At 38.3% G+C, this 24,562-nt stretch overlaps 3 protein-coding genes across 4 annotated transcripts in view; 1 reads left to right on the forward strand and 2 right to left on the reverse strand.

The window, feature by feature from the left end:
* LOC126371730 (multiple inositol polyphosphate phosphatase 1-like) overlaps positions 1-24,562 on the forward strand; it is a 102,487-nt gene that overhangs the window by 71,022 nt on the left and 6,903 nt on the right. The gene's annotated exons all lie outside the window — the stretch shown is intronic.
* LOC126371729 (uncharacterized) lies at positions 1,813-16,819 on the reverse strand. Its single transcript, XM_050017064.1, has 10 exons — positions 16,689-16,819; positions 15,414-15,527; positions 14,606-14,737; positions 13,447-13,594; positions 5,659-5,859; positions 4,992-5,140; positions 4,209-4,336; positions 3,207-3,360; positions 2,568-2,663; positions 1,813-2,105 (listed from the first exon to the last, which is right to left on the reverse strand). The coding sequence occupies exons 1-10, from the start codon at positions 16,728-16,730 to the stop codon at positions 1,830-1,832; spliced, it is 1,440 nt and encodes a 479-aa protein (XP_049873021.1). The 5' UTR covers positions 16,731-16,819; the 3' UTR covers positions 1,813-1,829.
* LOC126371736 (protein yellow) overlaps positions 21,105-24,562 on the reverse strand; it is a 33,359-nt gene continuing 29,901 nt past the window's right edge. Inside the window, exon 3 of the mRNA XM_050017075.1 lies at positions 21,105-24,077. Coding sequence (XP_049873032.1) covers positions 22,966-24,077 — 1,112 coding nt within the window. The 3' untranslated portion in view covers positions 21,105-22,965. The remainder of the gene's footprint in view (positions 24,078-24,562) is intronic.

Raw genomic sequence — 24,562 nt, forward strand, 5'->3', positions numbered from 1 at the left:
AGAAAACATGAAAGAAACACCTTCCTAAACATTATAATGTAGGTAAAAGAGTAAAGTAAGTTTAAAGTTCCATGTCTACGTAGTCTGTCTCTGTCTAGCCCTACGACCAGAGGGTCTGCTAATACAATAGCGATAAAATTCACTATGTATTTTCTAATTTGGCAATATTTTCGTAATTGCATCGCTCGCTGATGCAACAAGCTCACAGCTTGTGAAGTATGCGTCAGCGCAATGAAATTGTTTGCACCTGCCAAGAAGTGCAATCCAACAGGTATATATAAAGCGAGTCATCTAAATGTAAGAGTAGAGTCCACTGGTGTCTATCTCACTAGGTTCGTAGGTATTTTGTTTAGCTCACAATATGTTGTTGCTGCTATTTTACGTTTATTCTCTATTTATACTTTGCTATCTTCAAAACATAACATCTTCATGACTTTGATCAAAATGCCACTCTCGCTCGAGTCTCCTGTTATACCAATGTGTAGCTTTTCTTGCATTTTCTTTCCATTTTGCTTGCTCTAGGGAGTCAAAAAGGTCGCTTTGAAGTAATTCACCTAAAAAGTAATATTGCTATTCGACATTTGTTGGCATATTGCGCATTTTAATATATGTATGTTTGTATAATATTGCTCTTTAGATGAAGTCGTCTGCAGACATTATCCTTTTTAATGACATTTGCTGTCCTGTTTCGTTTACTACACATAAATCATTTTCCCCAAAAATAACCATCGCACATCCAAATAAGGAGTTACCTATCTACAAAGCGGATTACATCTATTTTATCTATGAACGACCTAAATTGAACGGATGAGCAAATCATCTAAATACACAAACAAGATCTAAACATTGACGTAGTTCGAGTAAATCTAGCTTTCGATCTAGCATTCCATCAGTACTAGTTGAAATCAAAATAAACTCCTGTATACTATCGGGATCGAGGTATTATCACTTCCGCTACGTTGTTATAGTTATGTGTATTACTATATACCTACTCCAACGCCTGGTTCCAGATTTAGCCATAGAGGCGGCTAATGAGCTCGCGACACCAAACACTTCAGAACCCCGATACCGACCCCGCCGGCGTAGTCGACTATTTCCCTCATTCAGCGCTTATCGCTATCGACCCACTATGGTCGATTAATTCCTTCAAATATTCTTCCTCTCACACGACGTCCAGAGCCGAGGTTCGCGCCCAACAGGGCACCCGCAGGCCTGTTATCTCAAATTTTGTACCGGGTGAGACCCCTCAGCGCTCCCCATTTGTCCGGCCAAGTATTTAATGCCATCTGCGGCAAATCTACAATAAGTCACGTCACAAAAACAGATTTTTGCCGACAGACGCGACCAAAGACAAAAAATGAGAAGGTTGCTTTATCATCTATGCCATTTAACAACCCTCAGCTAGAAACATCCTCTCATTCTAAACGCTTACCGTCTTCGTACGATTCTCATGCATCGGACTTCACAGCCATTTCAAACCCTGCCACAATCTAAATCACCTGACAAAGATGTAAAGGTCTGAGATGATGCGATAAACCGACTAATATAATATCTGTTATTTAATTCGCCTTTGTATATCCACGATAAAAAAACAGACTTGGAGTCGTAAGTGCTTTAAACCAGTCTAGATTTGTCGAAGGAAAATATTGCATTTTTCTTATTCCAATGAATATTATACTTTATAATAAAACATCGTGGCTATGCCTTTGGTAATAACTACACACGAAAACAAATAAAACCATCTGTAATACATGCTCGCTAAATATATATTTAAATATATAAATAATGTAAAACTACAAAAACATTCGCTTTTAAAACTAACAACAGAATCACGGATCCTTTAAACTGTTCAATTGCCATTCGTTATATTTCTTAGCAAACTCTTCGTTGTTAGGACTAATTGTATTCGAAGTATTCTTGTCTTGGTCTTTGTAAAGGTTGTCAACCTTAGCAGTGATAGTAGAACTAGAAATACTGTGGTTACTAGTGATACTCTGGGCATCCTTCTTGACTTTGGAAGACTTGAAGAACGGAGTGATAATCGTGTACCACATCTTTCCAACAATTGTCATCAATCCGATTACTGATAGTCCTAGGAGGAAGCCCTGTTGGAATAATGTGATTATTGTTGTATTGTAGATACAATTATTTCAAATGTTTATAAATTATCTGTTGAATGTTTAGTAATAATTAGGCGTCCCGATGCCAATGACATTAATTTTCAATTGTTCGTTAATGTTGAAACTAACAACGAAACAACGATTTTTTTATTTATTTGATGTTGCTTTCATTTTGGTGCAATACAGTAAATTTAAAGGAGATCATCGGCTTTCCATACTTTGGCTGGCCCAAATTTGAAAGTGCCGGCCAGAGAAAAAAGATGTGACGAACCTTTCGAGTAGATTGCTCTGAACATTTTTTACTATGACACTAAACGTGTATGACCAATAGTTAGGCTTAAATTGGATTTTAAAAATCTTTTAAAGTAAATGATTCTTAAAGCCGCGCTGCTGCATGCGGTTCGCGCAGGCTGTACTCGTAAGTCCTTTACTATTAATGTCACTTACCACACTGCCTCCGAGGTCGGCGACAAATATGTTCCAATCATAGTTGTACCGCTCTTCATACACAGGCACCATCATGGAATTGAAATGGAAGTACACCTGGAAAATTCAAGAGTTCTCAATTAAGATGATGCTACATTTCCTATTCGTGTGCTGGAGAAATATTATACCGCGTTCAGCTGCTTATCATCTTAAACGTGTTGCAAAAATCTCCTCCGGAGATGTCGGATTAAGCGCGGTCATTTTGTAACCTGTCTCCATGTCATATCTGTTAATTATAACATCTCCCCTCGATCCCACCCTGTTTATTACAATAAACCTGACACTAGGTTTGCTGATGTTTATCGTCCACCTCAAAACTCATCGATAGAAGAAGATAGCATATCCGGCGAGTTGCTTTCTAGTGGCTTATTGCTACTGTACACTATGACGGCATACTAGTAGTAAGCAGAAGTTGCGAGTTAGTTAGTCATATTGCAACTTAGACAATCTTGAGACCAGGCGATTATAGTCGTTATCAACGGATACAATGAAAAAGACATCACCATCATCATCATTAAACCAAACAATACAAACAAACAAACAACACTACAAAACAATAAAACAAACAACATTGGTTACTGGTGGTTATAGATACTGAACCGTGGATTGTAGGGATTCGTCTCCATTGCGAAGAGCCCAGTTGAGTTGTGTGGAGTCCCAAATGTACTGCCTCTGGCGCTCCGTGACGAAAGCGTTGTACAGGTATGCCCGGCAGAAGCGAGGACACACTGCCGTGTTGTGGCAGTCATACGTGCTGGGAAAGTAAATATTCAGCGACATAATCAGAAATCAGAATCATTTATTCAACGTAATTATCATGGATAAACTTGTTGAAGGTCAACGTAACATTTTTAAATTTACGTCATTTCGCAAGGTGTTATGGCTGAGGAGGAGAAATGACAAGATACTGCAACAGCAACACATCTTTTAAAAACCAATGGTACACATTACAAGTTATTTAACCTCTCATCTGCCGAGATATCAGACACAATAGATTTTACATTGTGTCTGGTCGAGATCCGCGTTCCGGCAGATGAGAGGTTAATAACTAGAGGAACACATTCAATACCGGACATTTTTATCATTTAGGTAGTCATTAATCTTATAATAAGCTTTTTTACATAAAGTAAGCTTCACGTGAGCTTTAATTTATTTTCTGGCAAATTTAAAATATTATCTGGTATGACAATGGACGAGGGTTGAAAATCTGTGTTACCCTCTGGACAAATAACCGCTGAAACCTAGGAGTCTAAAGAGGCTACATTGTTGCATGCAATTCATCGAAGAAAGTAATATTGCTATTTGACATTTGTTGAATAGAATATAAATAGTTTATTATAAAAGGACTTAAAATTTTAAAGGATTTACAAAACAAAACAATTACAAAAAAACGCAAAACTGACGTTCGTCGAAATGATCATAAGGTGGTAGTGGACGTCCTGAGAGAAAAGAGCCTCACTCAGCACAAATCGCGACGTGAACCAAGACACTGGCACATTTGACATTGCGCACTTACTTTTAAATGCGCCAAAGTCTAATTGAAATATTACCTTTTAGAGGAATTGCTTTGATGTAGCCTTTTAAGACATAACGTTAACATACTTCATGTAAGTGCTGATGAGCCTTCTCATGGCGGTGTAGTTGCTGCAGTAGGGTAAGTCACTGACCATCCAGGGTCCGGAGCAGCCCACGGAGTTGCTTACCACGTCCCATACGTATTGAGTTGTACACTGTAATACGACATTGATATCAGACAGGTCACCTGATTGTCCTAAAGTAAGATAATTCCGTGCTTCGCCAGGCGCGTTATGGCATCGGTCCTAAAAAGATAGCACCAACACAAGTCATAGGCTTCTTAAGGAATGTGGCTTCTTCTATTCAGGTAAGTACTGAATTGTGACTCTCATCTTGGATGGATTTACGAGAGGTCCCGGATTCGAATCACGGTGGGGACAAATCACAAACACTTTGTGCGCTCTAGTTCGGTTGGGACATCCGTTAAGCCGTTGGTCCCGGTTACTATATGCTAATTACATTGAAATACAATTTGTCAATGCCCTGCAAAACTGTTTAAACAGTTTGTCTGCAGGAAAGAGTCTCTACTAATAATATGAACGTATATCTAATAGTCATTAATAACATAAGTTAACTAGGAATAATAAGTTAGCTAGGACACGAGTCTAGAAGGTATTGTTTAAGTAATTTTTAGTCGTTACATGAGTCGCATCAGAGGATTTTGGCGGCTTTCTCTGAAACCAGGGTTGATGAAGTTGGTAAGCCACCTCTCAACCCTCACGATAGAAGTGCCTCTGAGGTCTCGTGAGTTTGACTCAGGAGCTCAATTTTGACCAAGATCTCAGATGACAGATGAAGAAGGAAACTTACAGTATTGGCGCTGTAGTTGGCAGCAGTGGTGCAGGGATCAGAATCGCTGGTGATCTTGTTGTACTCATCCACAGTCAATTTGACGTCCACGGTCTCCCCTGTGTTTACGTACACATGATCTACCAGTCCACCATTGTACACTTGTACTTCTGTTGGAAATTACATTGGAAATTGGGTTAATGTTGATAAAAATTGTGAGTTTTAATATATTGTAATATAGTGTATTGGAAACCAACAAATTAATTACCAAAAGTACTTTGGAAGAGAATGATGAAGGAAAAAATGCTGATAAAGTCCTTTTCATCATCATCAATTTAAGAGCCACGCTCTTGTCGGTGTAGCATTTTCCATTCCAGTCTATCAAAGGCACATTCCTTGACTTCCCTATAAGACACGACGTTAACCTTTTCTTTAATCTGTTCCATGTAAGCTCTTCTTGGTTTTCCCCTTCCTCTCTTTCCTTCTAGCTTTCCTTCTATGATGTTTTAAAGTCCTTTTAAGTAGATTTATTTTACTATCGAGGTAAAAAATATGGTTAAACCACAAACTATGTGGCGCTGCAGTCAAAGGTCACCTAGCAAATGCTAATCAGCCTTTAAACCTGAAAAACTCCAAGAGGATCTGGAAAATAGACTGCGGAAGTGGTCGGTTATTTGAATGAACTTACCAGTAAAAGGTTCCCGAGTATAATGCACAAAGACATGGTACCCTGGTGGGTAGATGCTGGTGGTGGTGGAGACATCTTCGGCGCTGTGCTGGAGGGTGATGGAGTAGCCGCTGGACTTGGAGGCCTGGCTGATGGGGACACGAGGGACCAGGGTGTGGCACCGCCCGTGGACGAATAATGCCGTTGACTGGATCTCTACGTCTGATTGAAATCTTTAATTATAGATAGATAGATAGATAGATAAAATACTTTATTGGGCACAATTGAAACAAAATAGAGAGATAAGGACAACATATTTTAGAAAAGCACAACAGGCGGCCTTATTGCTCATGCAGCAATTTCTTCCAGGCAACCTTAATTATATAAAAAAAAAATAACAGAGCCTGTGGTGGATGCCTAGTCTTTTTGTATTTTTTTATTATAAATTAAAGGGTATTCTTTTTTATTATTATTTTTTAATGTTATCAAAGACCTCATTGATCCGGTTGTTAAGAGTTGGATTCACGAGAGGTCCCGGGTTCGAATCCTGGTGGAAACATATTACAAAAATCACTTTGTGAGCCTTGGTTTGGTTGGGAAATTGTAGGCTGATCATCCGATTGTCTGAAAGTAAGATGATACGTGCTTTGGAAGGCACATTAAGCTGTTGGTGTCGATTACTACTTACTGAAGTAAAAACGTAGTCATTACATGAGTCATGCCAGGGGTTTTAATAATAACCCTGACACCAGGGTTGATGAAGTTGGTAATCCACCTTTTAAAAGGAAAGATTTCCTTATTATATTAAAATATAAGTGATTATCGCGTTCCAGAATACCTGGCAGAACGATGCCTAAGACAAGCAGGGTTGGAAAGAGAAGAAGGCCTTAGCTTAGCAGTGAGTCATCAATTAGACTGCGCGGAAAAAAATCTTAAAGGGGCAGATGGGAATAAAGGTGACTTGATTTTTATTATACTTAAAATTTAAAGAAACCCCTTTTTTGATAACTTAGCCCATAGATGGTTAATAGAAATTTGAACTTACGTACTATATTAGTAAACAGACTAATTGAATTATTATTTAAATCAATCAATTAAATAATGGAGGGGCTTTCTAGGCTGCGCTCCTCTATGAAAAATAACAGCTGATTGTAACCTAAATACCATGTACAGAATAAATTTCATTTCATTTCATTTCATATACGTACATGTAAAGATTCTAATTTCATGGATAACAGACATATATGTGGGATAATACGTTAATAAAAGTATTTTTTGTAACGTTAGGTCGTTATTCGTTATTATAATATAGTAGTTTGTTTTTATGATAATGGCAACACTGTCACTCAGATTACTACCAGAAAAATGTCAGATTTGTTTATATTTTTTTTCAATAGAAAACGAAGTTGTTTAAAGCAATATCTCTTTGATTTCCCCACATCTTTTATGGGGGCTCGTCCGGGATCTCATCAAGTGTTGTTTTGAAGTGAAACAAGAAGAAAAATCAGAAAAAAGTCGTCGCAGAAAACCGGTCAGATGTACCAACAATGGACGCCGCGAGACGCGTTGGTACATTTTGGTAGAAGAAAATTTTTATTTACGATTTCGAATGAAGACGTTTAAGTGAAGCTTATTAGAAGATATTTTACGATTAAAGAATAAGAAGAAAGAATAATACTTGCCTAAATATGCCTCCGAGAAAAGAAAAGAAAGAAAAGGAAGAATCCGACCTAGAAAAAGATAAAGAACTGGATACAGACACGGAAGAGAAAGACAAACAAGATAAGAAAACAGATAAAGAAGATAAGAAGATAGGAAGAGGGAAAAGTGGTGAAAAGATGTCTGCTCCCCGTGTTTCATTCAGTGATTTAGAGAAATCAATGACACAGTTTACTGGAGATGATACCTATCCAATTTCAAAATGGATTGAAGAATTTGAAGATATCGCACTTCTAATGGAGTGGTCAAACATTGAGAAACTCATCTATGGAAAAAGATTATTAGGCGGTACTGCTTCATTATTTATGAGGTCATTGGGAAGCGTGAAGAGTTGGGACAACCTGAAAAAATCTCTATTGCAAGAATTTGGATCCAAGGTGAACAGTGCTGTTTTACATAAGAAACTCGCCTCGCGTAAAATGAAAACAGATGAAACTTACCAGCAGTATTTTCTTCACATGAAGGAGTTGGCTTTACATGGTAATATAGAAGATGCTGCGCTCATAGAATATGTCATTGATGGTATTCGTGATACAGAAATAAATAAAGCAATTTTATATGACGCTACAGATGTGAAAGAATTCAGACGTAAGTTGGATATTTACAGTAATTTAAAAAACAAGATGTCCATGCGACCAAATACCTCCTCTGCACACGCTGCTCCAGCACATCCAGCACGAAAATATCACTCCACGCCGTTCCACTCTAGACGATGCTTCAACTGTGGAGATGCAGAACATCCTACCGTTGCTTGCACCAAAGGTATCAAATGTTTTAAGTGCAACGAATTTGGTCACAAAGCTCCTGATTGTACGAACACGAACCGACCGAAGAAATCACTGCATATTAAGAAGAAAGAAGAAGATAAAACACCTTATAAGAAAATCAAGATTAATGATGTTGAGATGATGGTTTTAATTGACACAGGAAGCGATGTTAATTTAATCAGAATGACGAAATTTGAAGAATTGAAAGCAAACTATGATCTGGATTCTACAATACGCCTGACAGGCATAGCAGGAAAAGAGGTTACCACCAAAGGAGTATTTGTTGCAAAGTTACTGATTGATGGCTACTACACTGATGCTACAGTACACGTAGTTGAAGATGAAACAATACCTGTAAACATGATACTTGGCAACCCAATCTTGAAAGATTTTGAAATCAATTTCACTCTTGATGGCATCACTATGGAAAAAATACAACACCTTACTTTACTTACCCAAGAGAAGGACACACACGAAGAATACGAGATAGGACAGACGACATATTCAGAAGAAATACACAAGATTATAAGAGGGTATAAACCTAAAGAAGCGAAGAAAGAAAGCAATATAGAAATGAAGATAATACTTACCGATGAAGACCCGATCTACCAGAATCCGCGACGCCTGTCACCCCTGGAAAAAGAAATAGTTAATAAACAGATAGAAGAATGGACTGAACAAGACATCATTCAGCCCAGTAAATCAGATTTTGCCAGTCCAATTGTACTAGCTAAAAAGAAGAATGGGAAATACCGACTGTGTATTGACTATAGAAGATTAAATAAGAAGATTATAAAAGAAAGGTTTCCCTTACCGCTTATAGAAGATCAGATAGATCAATTGAAGGAGGCAGAACAGTTCACAACTTTAGATCTGAAGAATGGATTCCTGCATGTCAATGTTCACAAGGACAGTCGGAAATACACCTCATTCGTAACACCACACGGACAATACGAGTTCAAGAAAATGCCTTTTGGCCTTTGCACAGCGCCCTCCGTGTTTCAAAGATTCATTAATAATATCTTCCGAGATCTTATTTCCGATGGAACTGTCTTAGCCTACCTGGATGACTTGATTATACCATCTAAGAATGAAGAAGAAGGAATGAGAAAGCTAAAGATAGTGTTTGAAAGAGCTGAAGAATTCGGATTGGAGTTTAACTGGACAAAATGCCATTTTATGAAAAGAGAGATCAACTATTTAGGCTACGTCATCCGCGATAACGAGATACGCCCATCAGCAGAAAAGATCGACGCTGTTTCAAGATTCAAACTGCCTACGAACATCAAGTCACTGCAGTCTTTCCTAGGCTTAACCGGATATTTCAGAAAATTCATAAGAAACTATTCAATAATAGCCAAACCGCTCACAGATTTACTCAAGAAAGATACAGATTTCAATTTTGACGATGACTGCGAGAAGGCATTTGCAGAACTAAAAAGAATATTGTGTAGTTCGCCAGTTCTCCACATCTACAACCCTGACCTCGAGACAGAAGTGCATACAGATGCTAGTGTAGAGGGATATGGAGCCGTGCTTTTGCAGAGAAGTATCAAAGACAACCAGATGCACCCAATCCACTACATGAGCAAAAAGACCACACCCGCCGAGAAAAACTATCACAGCTATCACCTGGAGATCCTTGCAATAGCAGAAGCTATAAAAAAGTTCAGAGTCTACCTACTAGGTATCCATTTCAAGATAGTCAACGACTGCTCTGCATTAACAATGACTTTGCAAAAGAAGGATTTACCACCTCGTGTTGCTCGCTGGGCTTTACTCCTCGAAGAGTACGATTATGAAATCGAACACCGACCTGGAACGAAATTAAGACATGCTGACGCATTGAGCAGGTATCCCATTTGCATGATTCTTACTGATACTACCGCCCGAATGAAGAAAGCCCAAGACGAAGATCCACATATTAGCCTACTTAAGAAGATGTTAGAAAAAGAACCATATGAAGACTACATTATAGAAAACGGAATACTTATGAAGGAAAAAGATGGAAATCGATTGATTATGGTACCTAGGAAGATGGAAAACGAAATTATAAGGAAAAATCACGAGAAAGGCCACTTTGGTATTGCGAAGACCGAAGAGCTAGTTAACCGAGAATATTTCATTGAAGACCTGAAAACAAAGATAAAGAAAATATTAGATAACTGTGTAGAATGCATTTTAATTTCACATAAGAGAGGAAGAAAAGAAGGATACTTACACCCGTTGGATAAAGGAGACATCCCGTTGCAGACGTACCACATTGATCATCTTGGTCCGCTCACTTCCACGAACAAGAACTATAAATACTTACTGACTGTTGTAGACGGCTTCACTAAGTTTACATGGATCTATCCTGTTAAGACATTAACTTCCGAAGAGACAGTAAGTAAACTGACGATTCAGCAACAAACGTTTGGTTCACCCCAAAGGATCATTACAGACAGAAATGCTGCGTTCACTTCCAATGAATTCCAGAATTATTGTAAGGAAGAGAATATTGTTCATTACACTATTACGACTGGACAGCCAAGAGGGAATGGTCAGGTTGAACGAATCCATCAGATTATTATTGGCGTTTTAAGCAAGCTCAGCATTGACGATCCAACTAAATGGTACAGAAAGGTTGCAGCCGTACAGCGCTGTTTAAATGGAACATTCCAACGTAGTATTGGAATGACTCCTTTCGAGTTGCTCATTGGTGTAAAGATGAGAGACAGAGAAGACGATATCATGAAGTTAATAGAAGAAGAATGTGTAGAAAACTATTTTGATGAAAGGTCAGAACTTAGAGCAAAAGCGAAAGAAAAGATACAGAAAATACAAGAAGAAAATACCAAATATTATAATAAAAAGAGGAAGCAAGCCGTCCAGTATAACGTGGGAGACCTCGTCGCTATTAAGAAGACTCAGTTCTCCCAGGGTAGTAAACTATACCCTAAATTTTTGGGACCTTACGAGATCATTCAGAAGAAACGTAATGACAGATACGCGGTGAAGAAGATTGGTCATGGAAAAGGCCCGATAAACACGACGTCCTCAGCCGACCTCATGAAACCATGGGCCAGATCAGACGAAGATTCATCTGGGCCAGATGAATGAACAGGATGGCCGTGTGGGATAATACGTTAATAAAAGTATTTTTTGTAACGTTAGGTCGTTATTCGTTATTATAATATAGTAGTTTGTTTTTATGATAATGGCAACACTGTCACTCAGATTACTACCAGAAAAATGTCAGATTTGTTTATATTTTTTTTCAATAGAAAACGAAGTTGTTTAAAGCAATATCTCTTTGATTTCCCCACATATATGCATCTTTCATCTTTGTTTTTGGGTGTAAATTATGACCCTTTTTATTACACCCAGGTACAATTACTTACAACTTCCATCGATTATTATTAAAATAAATAGAAGCAATATAGTTAGCAACATATTTCTATACATGTGATCCAAATATCAAGCAACAATTATTTTCATAATGCTTCTGATGACTCTTTTTATTACACCTAGGTACAATCACATCTTCCACCTATTATTATTCTGATAAGTAAAATAAAGACAAGCAATATTAGGTAGCAACAAAATGCAGCAAAATGTGATCTAAATATCAAGCAACAAGTATTTTTATATAATGCTTCTGCCATTACATTGTATTTTTGAATAATTATGCACCCGAGTAATGAGAAAATAGGTAATTATCACGATAAGTCTGGAGAACGCCATCTATATTATTTTCGGGGAACGTAGCATGAAAAGTCGCACTTTGTTGATATTGTTAGGTACTATTATTATCATTATGACCTTTTGATTTATCAACTTCTTCTTTCTTTCTTCTTCTTTCCAGTCATCATAAATCAAATATGTCTTTGGAACAATCTTGTAACAGCTGATTTGCAACATAACCCGCGTAAAAATACCAACAATTACACTCGCAGAGTTACATCAGACACAAATCAGCTTTGGCAGAATCATGTTTCGATCGCAAATAGTCTGGTTATTCCTAGAGGCAGGTATTATGGTCGCTATCTCCTCTGAGGCGTGAGCAGAGAATACGGAACTCCCGTGACATTTTGAGAGGCTGCCAACTGTCCGACTGACCAGGTTATCTATGACTTAGTCCGGGATTTGGTCGGAGATGATTGCGGATTATCACTGTCTTGGGTTCGAATCACAAATACATATACATCTTATTTTACCTTATCTAGCCTATTCAATCCCACTGCTGGGCAAAGGCCTCCCCTTGATTTTTCCACTCCTCTCGACTTTTCGCGATCTCCGGCCAATCCCTCCTTGACTAATAGATAGACTCGTGTCCATCGCTGCGGATGCATCCGTCAAATATGTCCGGCCCAGTCCCACATATCAATCTCAGGTGTACATATCGCAAAGAAAAAAAACAACTGAACACATGTCATTTACACTCAGTCTTCACTATTATTTCTTTTTTTTTTTAGTTTGGTTACAACATTACAGGCTGATCACCCGTTGTAAGATGATCCGTATTTCGGCACGTTAAACTGTTGGCCCCGGTTCATTCTTACAAATGTACCTAAGTACGACGTGGCTACATGAGGGATTCTCTTAAAATGCATAAATGGTTTTGTCATAATTTTAATTATCATAATCCTTTTCGCATAACGTTTTTAAGCATAATAGTACTTTCCCATAATAACATCTAAGAATACTGGTTTGTTAAGTATAACTTGTTTTTGGACTAATATTTGTTGGTATAAATTTGATTCGCATATAAATAGGTATCCATAATTCTTTTTTAGAATAATAGTGTTTTGTCATAATTTTTACAAGGCATAACAGTAAGTTAGGGTGCGGCGGGGGTGGCCCTCGGGCCACCCCTACGCCGCCAGCATGTTTATCTTACACACGAAAAGTACGCTGAATGATGACCAACAGCATGAAATAGAGTCAAAAAATATAAAAAGTCACAATCATCGACCAAATGCAGCCAAGGAAAAAGTAAGTTTTGGAAATGTTCAAAGTTGTGCCAAAACTTTTCTTACGACTTATTCGGAGTATAGTTTTTATGCTTATAGTAATTATGCTTATATATCATTATTGTCATTAATTATTATGCTTATAGTAATTATGAGTTTCGAAATTATGCTTAAAAAGTTATGACAAATGAATACTATGCGTAACTAATAATAGGACAAGTAACATTATGCCAAGGTAAATTATTACATAATAATATGCGTAAAAATAAAGAACCGCTACATGAGCCATGTCACGGGCCTTGGCGGCTCATAACCTTGACACCAGGGTTGATGAGGTTGCTCCTCCACCAGATTCTGAAATAACTTACTATCCATCGAGCCATTTAATCCATACTGCGCGAAGAACTCAGTGTGGTCGTATGTGATGTCTTCCCAGAGGTCATCCAGGTCATACGAGGAGAAGTTGAACCGCAGCCACGTTGACGTGTGCCTTGGATGCGCGTATAGGCCGTACTCCTGTAGACCATTAATCACTTAGTTGACAGCCTCTGTGGTCCAGTGGTTGAGCGTTGCGCTCACGATCCGGAGGTCCCAGCTTCAATTTCCGGTAATGACACAACACAAAAATCACTCTATGATTCCTAGTTTGGAAGCTGATGATCTGATTGTCCGAAAGTAATATCAACCGTGCTTCGGAGGGCACGTTCAGCAATCGGACCAGGCTACTGTGTAATTAAGTATGTATTCGTTACAAGAGCCATGTCAGGGATCTCTGGCAGCTGGAGGTGAATTCAGCCTGTAATGTCCTATCCAAACTGGGGATTACTAAGTGATTTTTGTGATATGTACCCACAAAGATTCGAAGCTGGGACCTGAGCATCGTGAGCCCCATGTTCTACCACTGGAACACAGAAAGCTCTTCTACGTCTATCTATTTACCAACCTACTTGATTACGTGGAATCCCAGGATAGTCACCAGCATCTTTCCCTGATACCGAAACCGCCGGCGTGGTCGTCGATTTCCCTCATTCAGCGCTTATCGCTATCGACCTCCTGGGGTCGATTAAATGTTCCACATTAATCCTCTCAGACGCCGCCCTCAGCCGATGTTCGTGCCCAACTGGGCACCCTCAGGCCTGTGTCCTGAGTGTTGCACCGGGTGAGAGCCCTCACCGCTCCCCATTCGTCCGGCAAAGTAGTTAATGCCATTTGTGGCAATTCTACAATTCTCTTCTTCTATCGTGTGGGTTGTGAGGTGGAGTACCAACCTCATCAACCCTGGTGTCAGGGTTACTATTGAGCCGCAAAAGGCCCCTGACATGGCTCATGTAACGACTACTTACTTACATCAGTAAGTAGTAACCGGGACCAACGGCTTAACGTGCCTTCCGAAGCACGGATCATCTTACTTTTTGGACAATCAGGTGATCTGCCTGTAATGTCCTAACCAAACTAGGGATCACAAAATGGTTCTTGTGGGGATCCCGGTGGGGATTCTACAATAAGTCACGTCAAAAAAAAACTCACCAACATCTTATTAAACTTATACGGTGGTTCCCTGCAGAATGTGAGGCTCGGATACATGATGGTCTTGTTGAAGTCGAAGTGCGTATAAGTCGTGATCGGCACGTCTATCAGCTTCGACACGCATACTGATATCTGAAAAGTTCAGTAAGTGCAGTCATGGGAAATATCATGTACCCACTTTAGAACCCTGTCGCATTATCATATTTGATATTTAATGGGACTTACGGTTTAATTTGTCAAAAAAGTTAACGTGACATGGTTTCAAAGATTATACATATTAGTACTCGTGAACTTAGGTTTCACAAACAATGGGCTACTTGACAGTTTTCGGATAAGTGTTTAACTAGATACTTGACAGGGCAAATGGGGAGCGCTGAGGCCTCAAATTCAAATTCAAATTCAAAAATATCTTTATTCAGTTGGTAACAAAGTTACACTTTGAATCGTCAATTTTTACATAACGAACGTCTCATCCGCCTAAAACTACTGCAGCTTCTCACAACCTGTATAGCCGGGGAAAAGAAGCTGCAAGAAAAACCTCGGCACAGGGCCCTAGACGTTCTTTAAAAAAATAAAAATAAACATAAAATATTGGTATACAATTGAGTAATTTTGCTGCCTAATATCAGTTCTCAGACAGTTAATCCCATGCATTCATATCTTCTAAATAATCACTAACTTTATAATAACCTTTTTTGTAAAGTTTTTGTTTAACTACTGTCTTAAAACAGTTGAAAGGTAAATTCTGAATGTCAATGGGAATCTTATTGTAAAAACGTATCCATATTGCTCTCCCATAAGTACGTACCTGTTGCACCACAACAGCTGTACACACGACCACGACCACAGTCTTGATCAGGTTGGGTCCCTTGAGGCAGTTGGCACACTTCTGCCTGATGCTCGTCACTGATGGGTCCAGCTCCTTGGTAAGTAAGTAAGTAAAGTAAGTAAAAAATGATTTCCTCCACAAAAAAAGAATCCATAACAAAAGACATTTGGTTTGTAAGTACATACAATTTTTGAGAAGAGGCTGGTGCCTAAACTAGGTAAAACCTGTCATATAGGACACCAGGTCTCCACCTCTAGATATTAAACAATTTACAATTATGAAAAATTTGCAGAGCAGCTAGTAAATAATACAGTAAAAGAGTAAAATTAAAGAAAGTAAAATAATAAATTTCAACGTGTATGTGTGTGTGTGTGTGTGTGCGTGCGTGCGTGCGTGCGTGCGTGCGTGCGTGCGTGCGTGTGTTTGTGTGTGTGTGTGTGTGTGTGTGTTTGGTAATAAACACATAATTGTATAATCACTGTGGTCCTGTACAGTCATGAGCAATATTATGTACCCACTTTAGAACCCTGTCGCACTATCATATTTGACATTTAATGAGACTTACGGTTTTATTTGTCAAAAAGGTTAATGTGACATGGTTTCAAAGTGTATACATATTAGTACACATGACTACACCGGCTTGCTTCTCAAACGAGGAGCGCCGTCATCGGTAACGGTACTGAAGTTGAGTTATTAATTTATCTAAAGTGCAGTTTTTACTAACACATTTGGCTAGACCATTACAGACGGCGATTCGGCTCACCAACTACCACGTTGGTCTAACAGAAAGCTTAATGAAGTGTGGATACTTAGTTCATCTCGCGATGGATGTGCCTTTTTTTGACGTGACTTATTGTAGATTTGCCGCAGATGGCATTGACTACTTGGCCGGACAAATGGGGAGCGCTAAGGGCTCTCACCCGGTTCAAAATTTAAGAGAACCCTGAGGGTACCCAGTTTGGGCGCGAACCTCGGCTCAGGGCGTCGTCTGAGAGGAAGAATATTTGAAAGGAGTAATCGACTCTAGTGGGTCGACGAGGGAACTATAAACTAAGCAAACGCGAAGGTATAAACGTCATTCAGCCTACTTTAGGAGATATTTTTTTTAAGTTGTAAAAAAATAACAACTTTTCATTTTTACACGTTTCATTTAAAAATATAAATAAGTACCTTCAAATACACCGAACATACCCAATTATACACATACTACCTAGGTTCTGTTAGCCTAAATTTGTCTTATTTTGTAATACTTACCTTTTCTTCTTCACTACCTAGTTGGACACTCATTTTCCTCATTTTCCTTCACACATGCACTAGGTCTTCATTCCCCCATGGCTGATAAGTTGATTTGATAGCTTCAAAGCGTCCTATCTTCGACAAACGCGTCAACTTTATGAGTTAATTTATTGGAAATTGTTATTGAATATCGTTATTTATGGGGGTAGTAAAGTAATATCATGTAAGTACTTAACATTATGTCCATAAAGTTTTAAATCGATTGTCACTGGCAGTATCCTTTGTCCAGCTTATTAGCTCATAAGGTTTTTCCCTATATTAAAAACACATTTTTGAAACTTCAATAATTTTGACATATTTACGTGTTAATTATCGAAATCACTCCTTTACATATTTATGCTAAAGAAGCAAAAACCTCAAATTTAAACTTAACTAAACTTAACATTCGACGATGCGGAATATCTACTGCAAATCGAATTTTATTTAGTACAGTCAGCATAAAAAATACTTACCTAGATACGACGTCATTTTTGTTTGTTTAAAAATATGTTTGCGTTTGACCACGATATCACCTGATAAGTGAAGATGTGACCTAACTTGCCACACAATTACCTAGTAAATGATTCCTAGCAGTTTCTCCAGACATTACGACGGAACACCAGTTTCATCTTAGTGGCAAGGTTATCTGGAGAACATCAGTTTAAGGCGGTCCCTCAATGTGCGCCCTCAGTAGTTAATGAGTATAAAAACTACAAGCTCATATGTAGATTGCAGCACTGTTGAGTGTTCCTAAATTTTGACAGTTCTCCACACTGTCCAGCTGACATTCGTGATAAATTGCTATAAAATGTAGAGTAATGTGGAGTGTATCTTGTGATGAGTTACGAAAAAGGAAAACAGCCGGTAGGATAATAGCAGTTTTCATTGAAAATAAGTTTTCCTAAGTTCCCTTCCTTCCGATCTTTATGGAATAATATAACACTATGATTTTACAGTTAAACGCTGCGCAAAGGGTTAAAGTGTATAAATATAAATAAAATAATTATGTTTGTTTACTGAAATAGGGGAAGTAAGCCCAACACGGGTACCCTCACGAAAAGTAATGATGTAACTTCTTTAAAAATGTATTTTCTTTTATAATGTTGCATTAATCGAAAGGAAATTTAATGTAGTTGTAAACATGTACTGAAATTATAATTTTTAGACAGAACTTAGATTATAATGAGTATAATTATTATAGTAAAGGTGTTCCAAAAACCCGTTTTACCCGAACGGGGGTACCTAAAAGGGGGGCTCAGGGCAATACGAACAGGGGGCCCAAAACGGGTAATTATTAAAATACGATATAGTATAGAGAACTGTTAAAATTTAAGAACACTCAACAGTAGCTACACCTGAGGGGTTGAAATGGCCACATCGAAGCAATTCATCCACGAAAGCAATATTGCAATTTGACATTTGCGCACATAAAAGTAAGTGCGCAATGCAAACAACTGTCAAATAGCAATATTTCTTCGATGTGGCCATTTCAACCGTGATGGAAGAAATAGGCAGTGTTTATTCTGATTGACAGGAGCATCGTGGCTTAAATAGGGTTTGTTTTGTGCATTTTATGGTTATGCTGTCAAATTTTGTGAATGATTGTACGTAGTTATAGCTAATACCATCACTCTGAAGGACGTACGTTTAATTAAGCGTGTCATTTCATAGATAAACAAGGAAATATGGATTATCTTCAAGTGGACAATATTACGCGTCCAATATGCTCACTTCGGTACGTAGATCTGTTTGAATTTCAAAAAAAATAATGCACTAAGAACATTATTATTAATGCTTTAGAACAATAATGTCGCCCAAATTGTACTGTATTCATGTGTTATATCCGATTGTTGGAATTTAGTTCTGAGCAATAAAATATATTTGATTTGATTTGATTATTACCTAATAATAATAATAAATTAATTTATTCAAGATTAACATAATTATTAATTATCCATATCTAATAAATTAAATAAATACAATTACAATTATCATTCAAAATTATGATTAACAATTTAAAAAATAAAATAAAAAAATAAATAAAATAAAGTAAAGTAATTAATGGTTATTTTACTACCATTGTACTGTGTTCATGCAAATAAATTATCCAAATATCCATCTATCTTACTGGCAATGGCATGGTCCCCATCGGAGGGGGTGAAGTAAAGGAACTCGTATTGGTGCGGGGCGAAGAGTGTCCCTTCTATACATAATATTACTTGCTTTTGCCCGCGACTTCGTCCGCGTGGCGTGTTATAAAATAGAAATCTTTGTGGGAGTGGGAGTGCCTATCAAATTTCAAGCATCTAACTTATGCAGTTTAGATTTTTTCATACAATTTTTTTTCCCGCTAACTCCTGTTTCCGTGGGAATTTTGCAATATCCTGCTGCAATTAAGCTTTAGGTTAACTGGGTGCCAAATTTCAAGCGTCTAACTTAAGCAGTTTAGGTTTCTCCTTTTATATATTTAGATTGATATTCTTTGGTCAACTTACCAACCGGCAGAGACCGGCTTCGGGGTCTGGTGGTAAGAGCGTTGGTCTCTTGATCTGGAGGCCGGGTCCACCCGGTGAGGATATATCACAAAATACTCAGTGATCCCTAGTTTGGTTTCACTGCAGGCTGATCACCTGATTGTCCCAAAATAGCATGATCCGTGCTTCGGGATGCACATTAAGTAGTCGGTTCCGGCTAATATTTACTTACCTAATTAAGTATCATCATCTCCCTAGCATTATCCCGTTTTTCATAGGGTCCGCTTACCTAACCTGAAGATTTGACAGGTCCTGTTTTTTACAGAAGCGACTGCCTGTCTGATCTTCTAACCCGCGAAGGGAAAACCAGCCCAATACAGGTTAGGTTACATACCTCCGAAAATGCATTTCTCCGGAATGTAGGGTTCCTACGTAACCTAATAGGGTTCTAGTCATTTGAGTCATGACATGTCCCTTTGGTTGCGTAATAAGTAATAACGTCGACACCAGAGTGATAAAATCGGTCATTGACCTCATATCCACACGAGAAAGGTCCAGCAGAGAAGTACCTTTGTCTTCAATAATTATAGTTTTCATTTCTATAACACAAGATGAAGGAGTTTCAATAGAATATTTGGATTCTCAACCTAATTTCTTAAACTTTTAGAAATAGCGCCATCTAGTTAAAAACTAACCGAAACTCAACTTCATCAAGCTCTCTATTCCTGCACCAAGAACAAAGTCAATCTACCTAGTATTGTTTCGTAAAATACTTTTAGTTCACTTAAACGTGGTAGATGGCACTTGCAATAAAATCTTGATACGAAGTCCCAATGACGAATGAATGAGAGAACCTTATGAGGACACATAAACATAAACTGCCTATATACGTCCCACTGCTGGGCACAAGCCTCCCCTCAATCAACCGGAGGGGGTATGGAGCATACTCCACCACGCTGCTCTACTGCGGGTTGGTGGAGGTGTTTTTACGGCTAATAGCCGGGACCAACGGCTTAACGTGCCCTCCGAAGCACGGAATCATCTTACTTTTCGGACAATCAGGTGATTCAACCCTGAAAAGTCTTATGAGGACATCAGCATTTATTCATTGTTTTAAGTTTACGCGGTTATTATCATTTTTTTTTTATTCTTATAAACCATTGCAAAGTACATTATCATGTTTAGTACAGTACATCACAAACTTAAAAATTTTTACCGTGCACTGCAGATTCGTCGATTATAATAGGTAACAGATCAACAAATTATAACAATAATTAAAACACATAATAACGGGTTCTTACCGCGTTTAAATGGGGATATGACACTCGCGGTAAGAACCCGTTATTATGTGTTTTAATTATGATAATAACCGCGTAAACTTAAAACAATGTATAAATTATAACAATAACAACATTTATAAAAATTAAAACACATAATAACCATGTGATCATGGCACTTGCAACAGTGTTGAAATATCGGGAGTCTCATATTTCCCTGATATAAACGCGGTTAGAACCCGTTATTATTGTCCAATAGTAAGAAAGGACCCAATCCCTCTGTCAGATTTTAAAACATGACCAGGAAGCCAAGCAGCTGATCGTGTTATCGCTCCCAGAACAGCATAGGGGCACTTAAACCATCATCTCCCTAGCGTTTTCCCGTTTTTCACAGGGTCTGCTTACCTAACCTGAAGATTTGACAGGTCCGATTTTTCACAGAAGCGACTGCCTGTCTGGCCTTCCAACCCGCGAAGGGAAAACCAGCCCAATACAGGTTAGGTCACTTACCTCCGAATGCATTTCTCAGGAATGTGGGTTTCCTCACGATGTTTTCCTTCACCGTTGAGCACGTGATAATCATTTATGATCATTGGTTTAGGACTGTGCTGGATTCATAGGGGCGCATAAATGTAAGCCAGTAATAAAGTTCACAGTTTTATTTCTACTACTAAAATATATTTACAAAATAATTATCAACTTAATTATTTCTAAGTTAGCTTAAATAATACAATAATTATCACTGGTTAAAGGCACAATCTTCTTTAATGTACAACTACTAAATGAAAAGTACAACTAAGTAGAAGTTGAAGAAAAAACCTAGACAATTCTATTGTCTATGATTTTCTGTAAATAAAACTACCATATCCATTTTCAGTTGGTAGGTACATCTTTGTTTTGCTACTACCAGCTTAGGGGCGACTATGCATGCTTAGATCAAAAGGATTGGCTGTGTAATAATTAGTAACATAATGTTCTCAACTATAGCCTATTTTCCAGTTTTCCACGCTAATAACAGTAACTACGTATTCCCACTACGATACCGCTAGTTCATGTTTCGGTGTGGTGCTATTTTGTAACAGGTATTTGGAACGGTTATTTTTGTGGAAAAGGAACAGATGGAACAGGTATCAGACTGTTTTAACCCACCTCTAATTTCAGCATTCCTGGCACGGCAACCACGCCGCGCGCGGCGCGATTTATATCGAGGGCTTCGACCAATAGCCGTACGACGTCTAGCTACGCAGATAGCATTCGCTGCGTTTATTGGTTGAAGCCGACGATAAAATTCGCGGTTGTCATGCAGACCCTGCTGAGGTATCCGCGCATTGTGAACGTGATCCTAAGCGTGAACAACTGCGTGTATTGGTCAACTCTTTTACGCAAAGCGATTCGAACGCCTGAGTAGCTTTTTTAAGGCCCTGGAATGTTGAAGTTGTCTTATAAATCGCTACCACCCCTATAGTAACGACTAGGAAGTATACCAACTATGGCATAAATTACAAGCATATTGGTGCTAATTCCTGTAAACACCATCTAATTTTATTTTAAGTTATATCTGTCATTTTCTTATTCGCCGAAAAGGAAAGGGACGGGTAATCGGCAAGCATAAAATTTATGGATCACACGTCAATTTTAAGCACAAATCTAAAACAACCCTATATAAATTTTGCATTGGCTAATAAGTTGACAGCACACGTGAAACAATTTTCATACCAGCGAGATACCTTTATGATTTGCCCGGGTTATTCATTCATTTACCCATTTTTCCTAAAATTAAGAGCTGTCAATCACCCGTCCCTTTCCTTTTCGGCGGATGAGAAAATGACAGGTACTTATAACTTAAAGTAAAATTAGGAAGTGTCTGCAGGAATCGGAGCCAATGTGATCGTAAATAAGTACAAACAATAAAATGAAAATTAAATTATACTTAAATAAGAAAAATAAGCCTTTGGCTGAAACACGGACGAAAAACAACACTCGTGGAACGACTGATGATTTTCTTCTTTTCTTTTCCATTGAAAAACAAGAAAAAAACATAAATAATTACACGTGAAAAAGCATTACAATTAAGTTCTTATAATATTAAGAGGAATCAGGAAGATCTCAGTATTTTTAAATAGGTAAGTAATGTAGATATTTTAGATATCTTCCTCCAAGAAAAAGTATTCAAATCACTGATTTTGGAAAGATTCTAAATAACTTGACAAGATTTTATAGTTCTATTGGATGCATAAAAGCAATAACGTAAAGAAAATTAAAATATTTAAGTATAAGATTGAACATTGGATAAAAATAAATACTTAAAGAAAAGCAAAAACTATGCGTGCGAAGCTAAGACTCTCAAACGTGATACTCAAAAAGTCGAAACTTTTGGAATGTGTAAGAATTCGTTGTCATACAAATATCGATGTGAAAGTCTACAGCTGTAGATAAAAAGGTCAGATATCACGTCTTTTATGGCTGCTGCAATCACAGTTATACAATCTACACTCTTTGTAAATTTCACTTGGACAATAACGAGATTATCCAACTTACTAACACTACAGTAGCTAAAGACAACGGGTTGATAGATACCCCACTTGATTTCGGATTGATTTTCGAAGCAATCTTATTTGTAACATTCTTGACTTTATTCACGAATTTGTCAAGGATATCAGACCTGGGTGTGACGTCACAAGCAGTATGGCTGATAGCGTCCAAGACAGGAGCTGAAAATATCCTGAAGTTGACTTCATTTGGGTTTAATTTGTCGTACATCCACAGCGGCAGCCTGTTTGATAAAATCCATAGGTTCTGGTTGTAATCAACTTTAATATCAGTCGGGTAGATCATGGTCTCGTCATTCATGTAGATCCTTCCCTGGTTCTTCATGTTGTAATCCTTGTTCGATGTCCTCCAGCATGCTACAGCATTCAGATTCACTAACGAGTAAAACAGCACTCCAGTAGTAGGGTCCAGGAATGAAACACTGGACTGAGCATTCGGTCCTCTGCTGCCCAAGAGCTTAAACGCAAAAAAGTCTCTATCATCAGACTTGTTTCTCAAAACTTCAGTAGACACTGCAAATTCGTTGTAACTAGACATCGGATGGAAGTACAGAGTACTGTAGTTATCAGGATTTGGAGACGAAAGACCGAGACCGAAAAGACCATCAGACCAGCTGAAGTTCAGACCCTTAACACTGTAGTCACATGCCAAAGGATCGATATTAAAGAAGTGGTGAGTGACTCTCCAGGACTCATTCTTCTCCCAAGAGTAGACTATCAAAGCAGGTTTGCCAACATCACCAGCGTACGCAAAAGTCTTCTCGCAGTCTATATCTTCGACGACAATGTTGGCGAAACCAGAGTCCTGTTTAACTTGATCTTCGGGGAGGGTGTACTTTCGGATGAGGTTGTCGGTCTTCAGATCGTAGACGATGATTGCAGGTGGGTATCTGGTGGTGCTGTTTTCCAGGTTGCCGATCTTTCCACTGTCGAGGACCCAGAGTCTTCCGCAGCGGTCAGCGCGGACCCTGAATGGGGAGATGATCTCTGAGGGTCTACCATCAGAGCCGACGGAGTGAGCTGCCCAGCTTGGGTATGGGATGAGCTTCGGTGAGGTTGTTGAGTTGTCTGGAATTAAAAACATGATTATTTAAAAAAATAAGAAAAATCTTTTTAATATTTTTTTTACTCTGAACCGTGCGTGTATGAAACGATTGATGAATGTGGACTAAGCAAGAGAAGTGTGTCAGGCAGGATTGACGCAAATGGAACTCCATAGTCTTTGCTTACTCCGGTGGGACATAGGCGTGAGTTTATGTATGTATGTTTAATAAAATTTACCTAAAAGTATATACAGACTAATTTTAGAGGACCCATTGTACTACATGGAATGCAATAAATAATTGAGAATTGAATTGAATTGAGAGGAATTGGAGCACAACTTGACCAATGTAAGTGTCTGCCTCATTTTTTTGTTTGTCTCTTACCTACCTATTTAAATTAAAAAATACCTCAAAATACCAATCTGGGGTTGAGGAGCTTGGTGGCGCAACGGTAAACGCGCTCGGTCTGCGATTGTTGAAGTTAAGCAACTTTCGCAAAGGCCGGTCATA

The sequence above is a fragment of the Pectinophora gossypiella genome, chromosome 13, assembly GCF_024362695.1.
Source record: "Pectinophora gossypiella chromosome 13, ilPecGoss1.1, whole genome shotgun sequence".
Classification (NCBI taxonomy): Eukaryota; Metazoa; Arthropoda; class Insecta; order Lepidoptera; family Gelechiidae; genus Pectinophora; species Pectinophora gossypiella.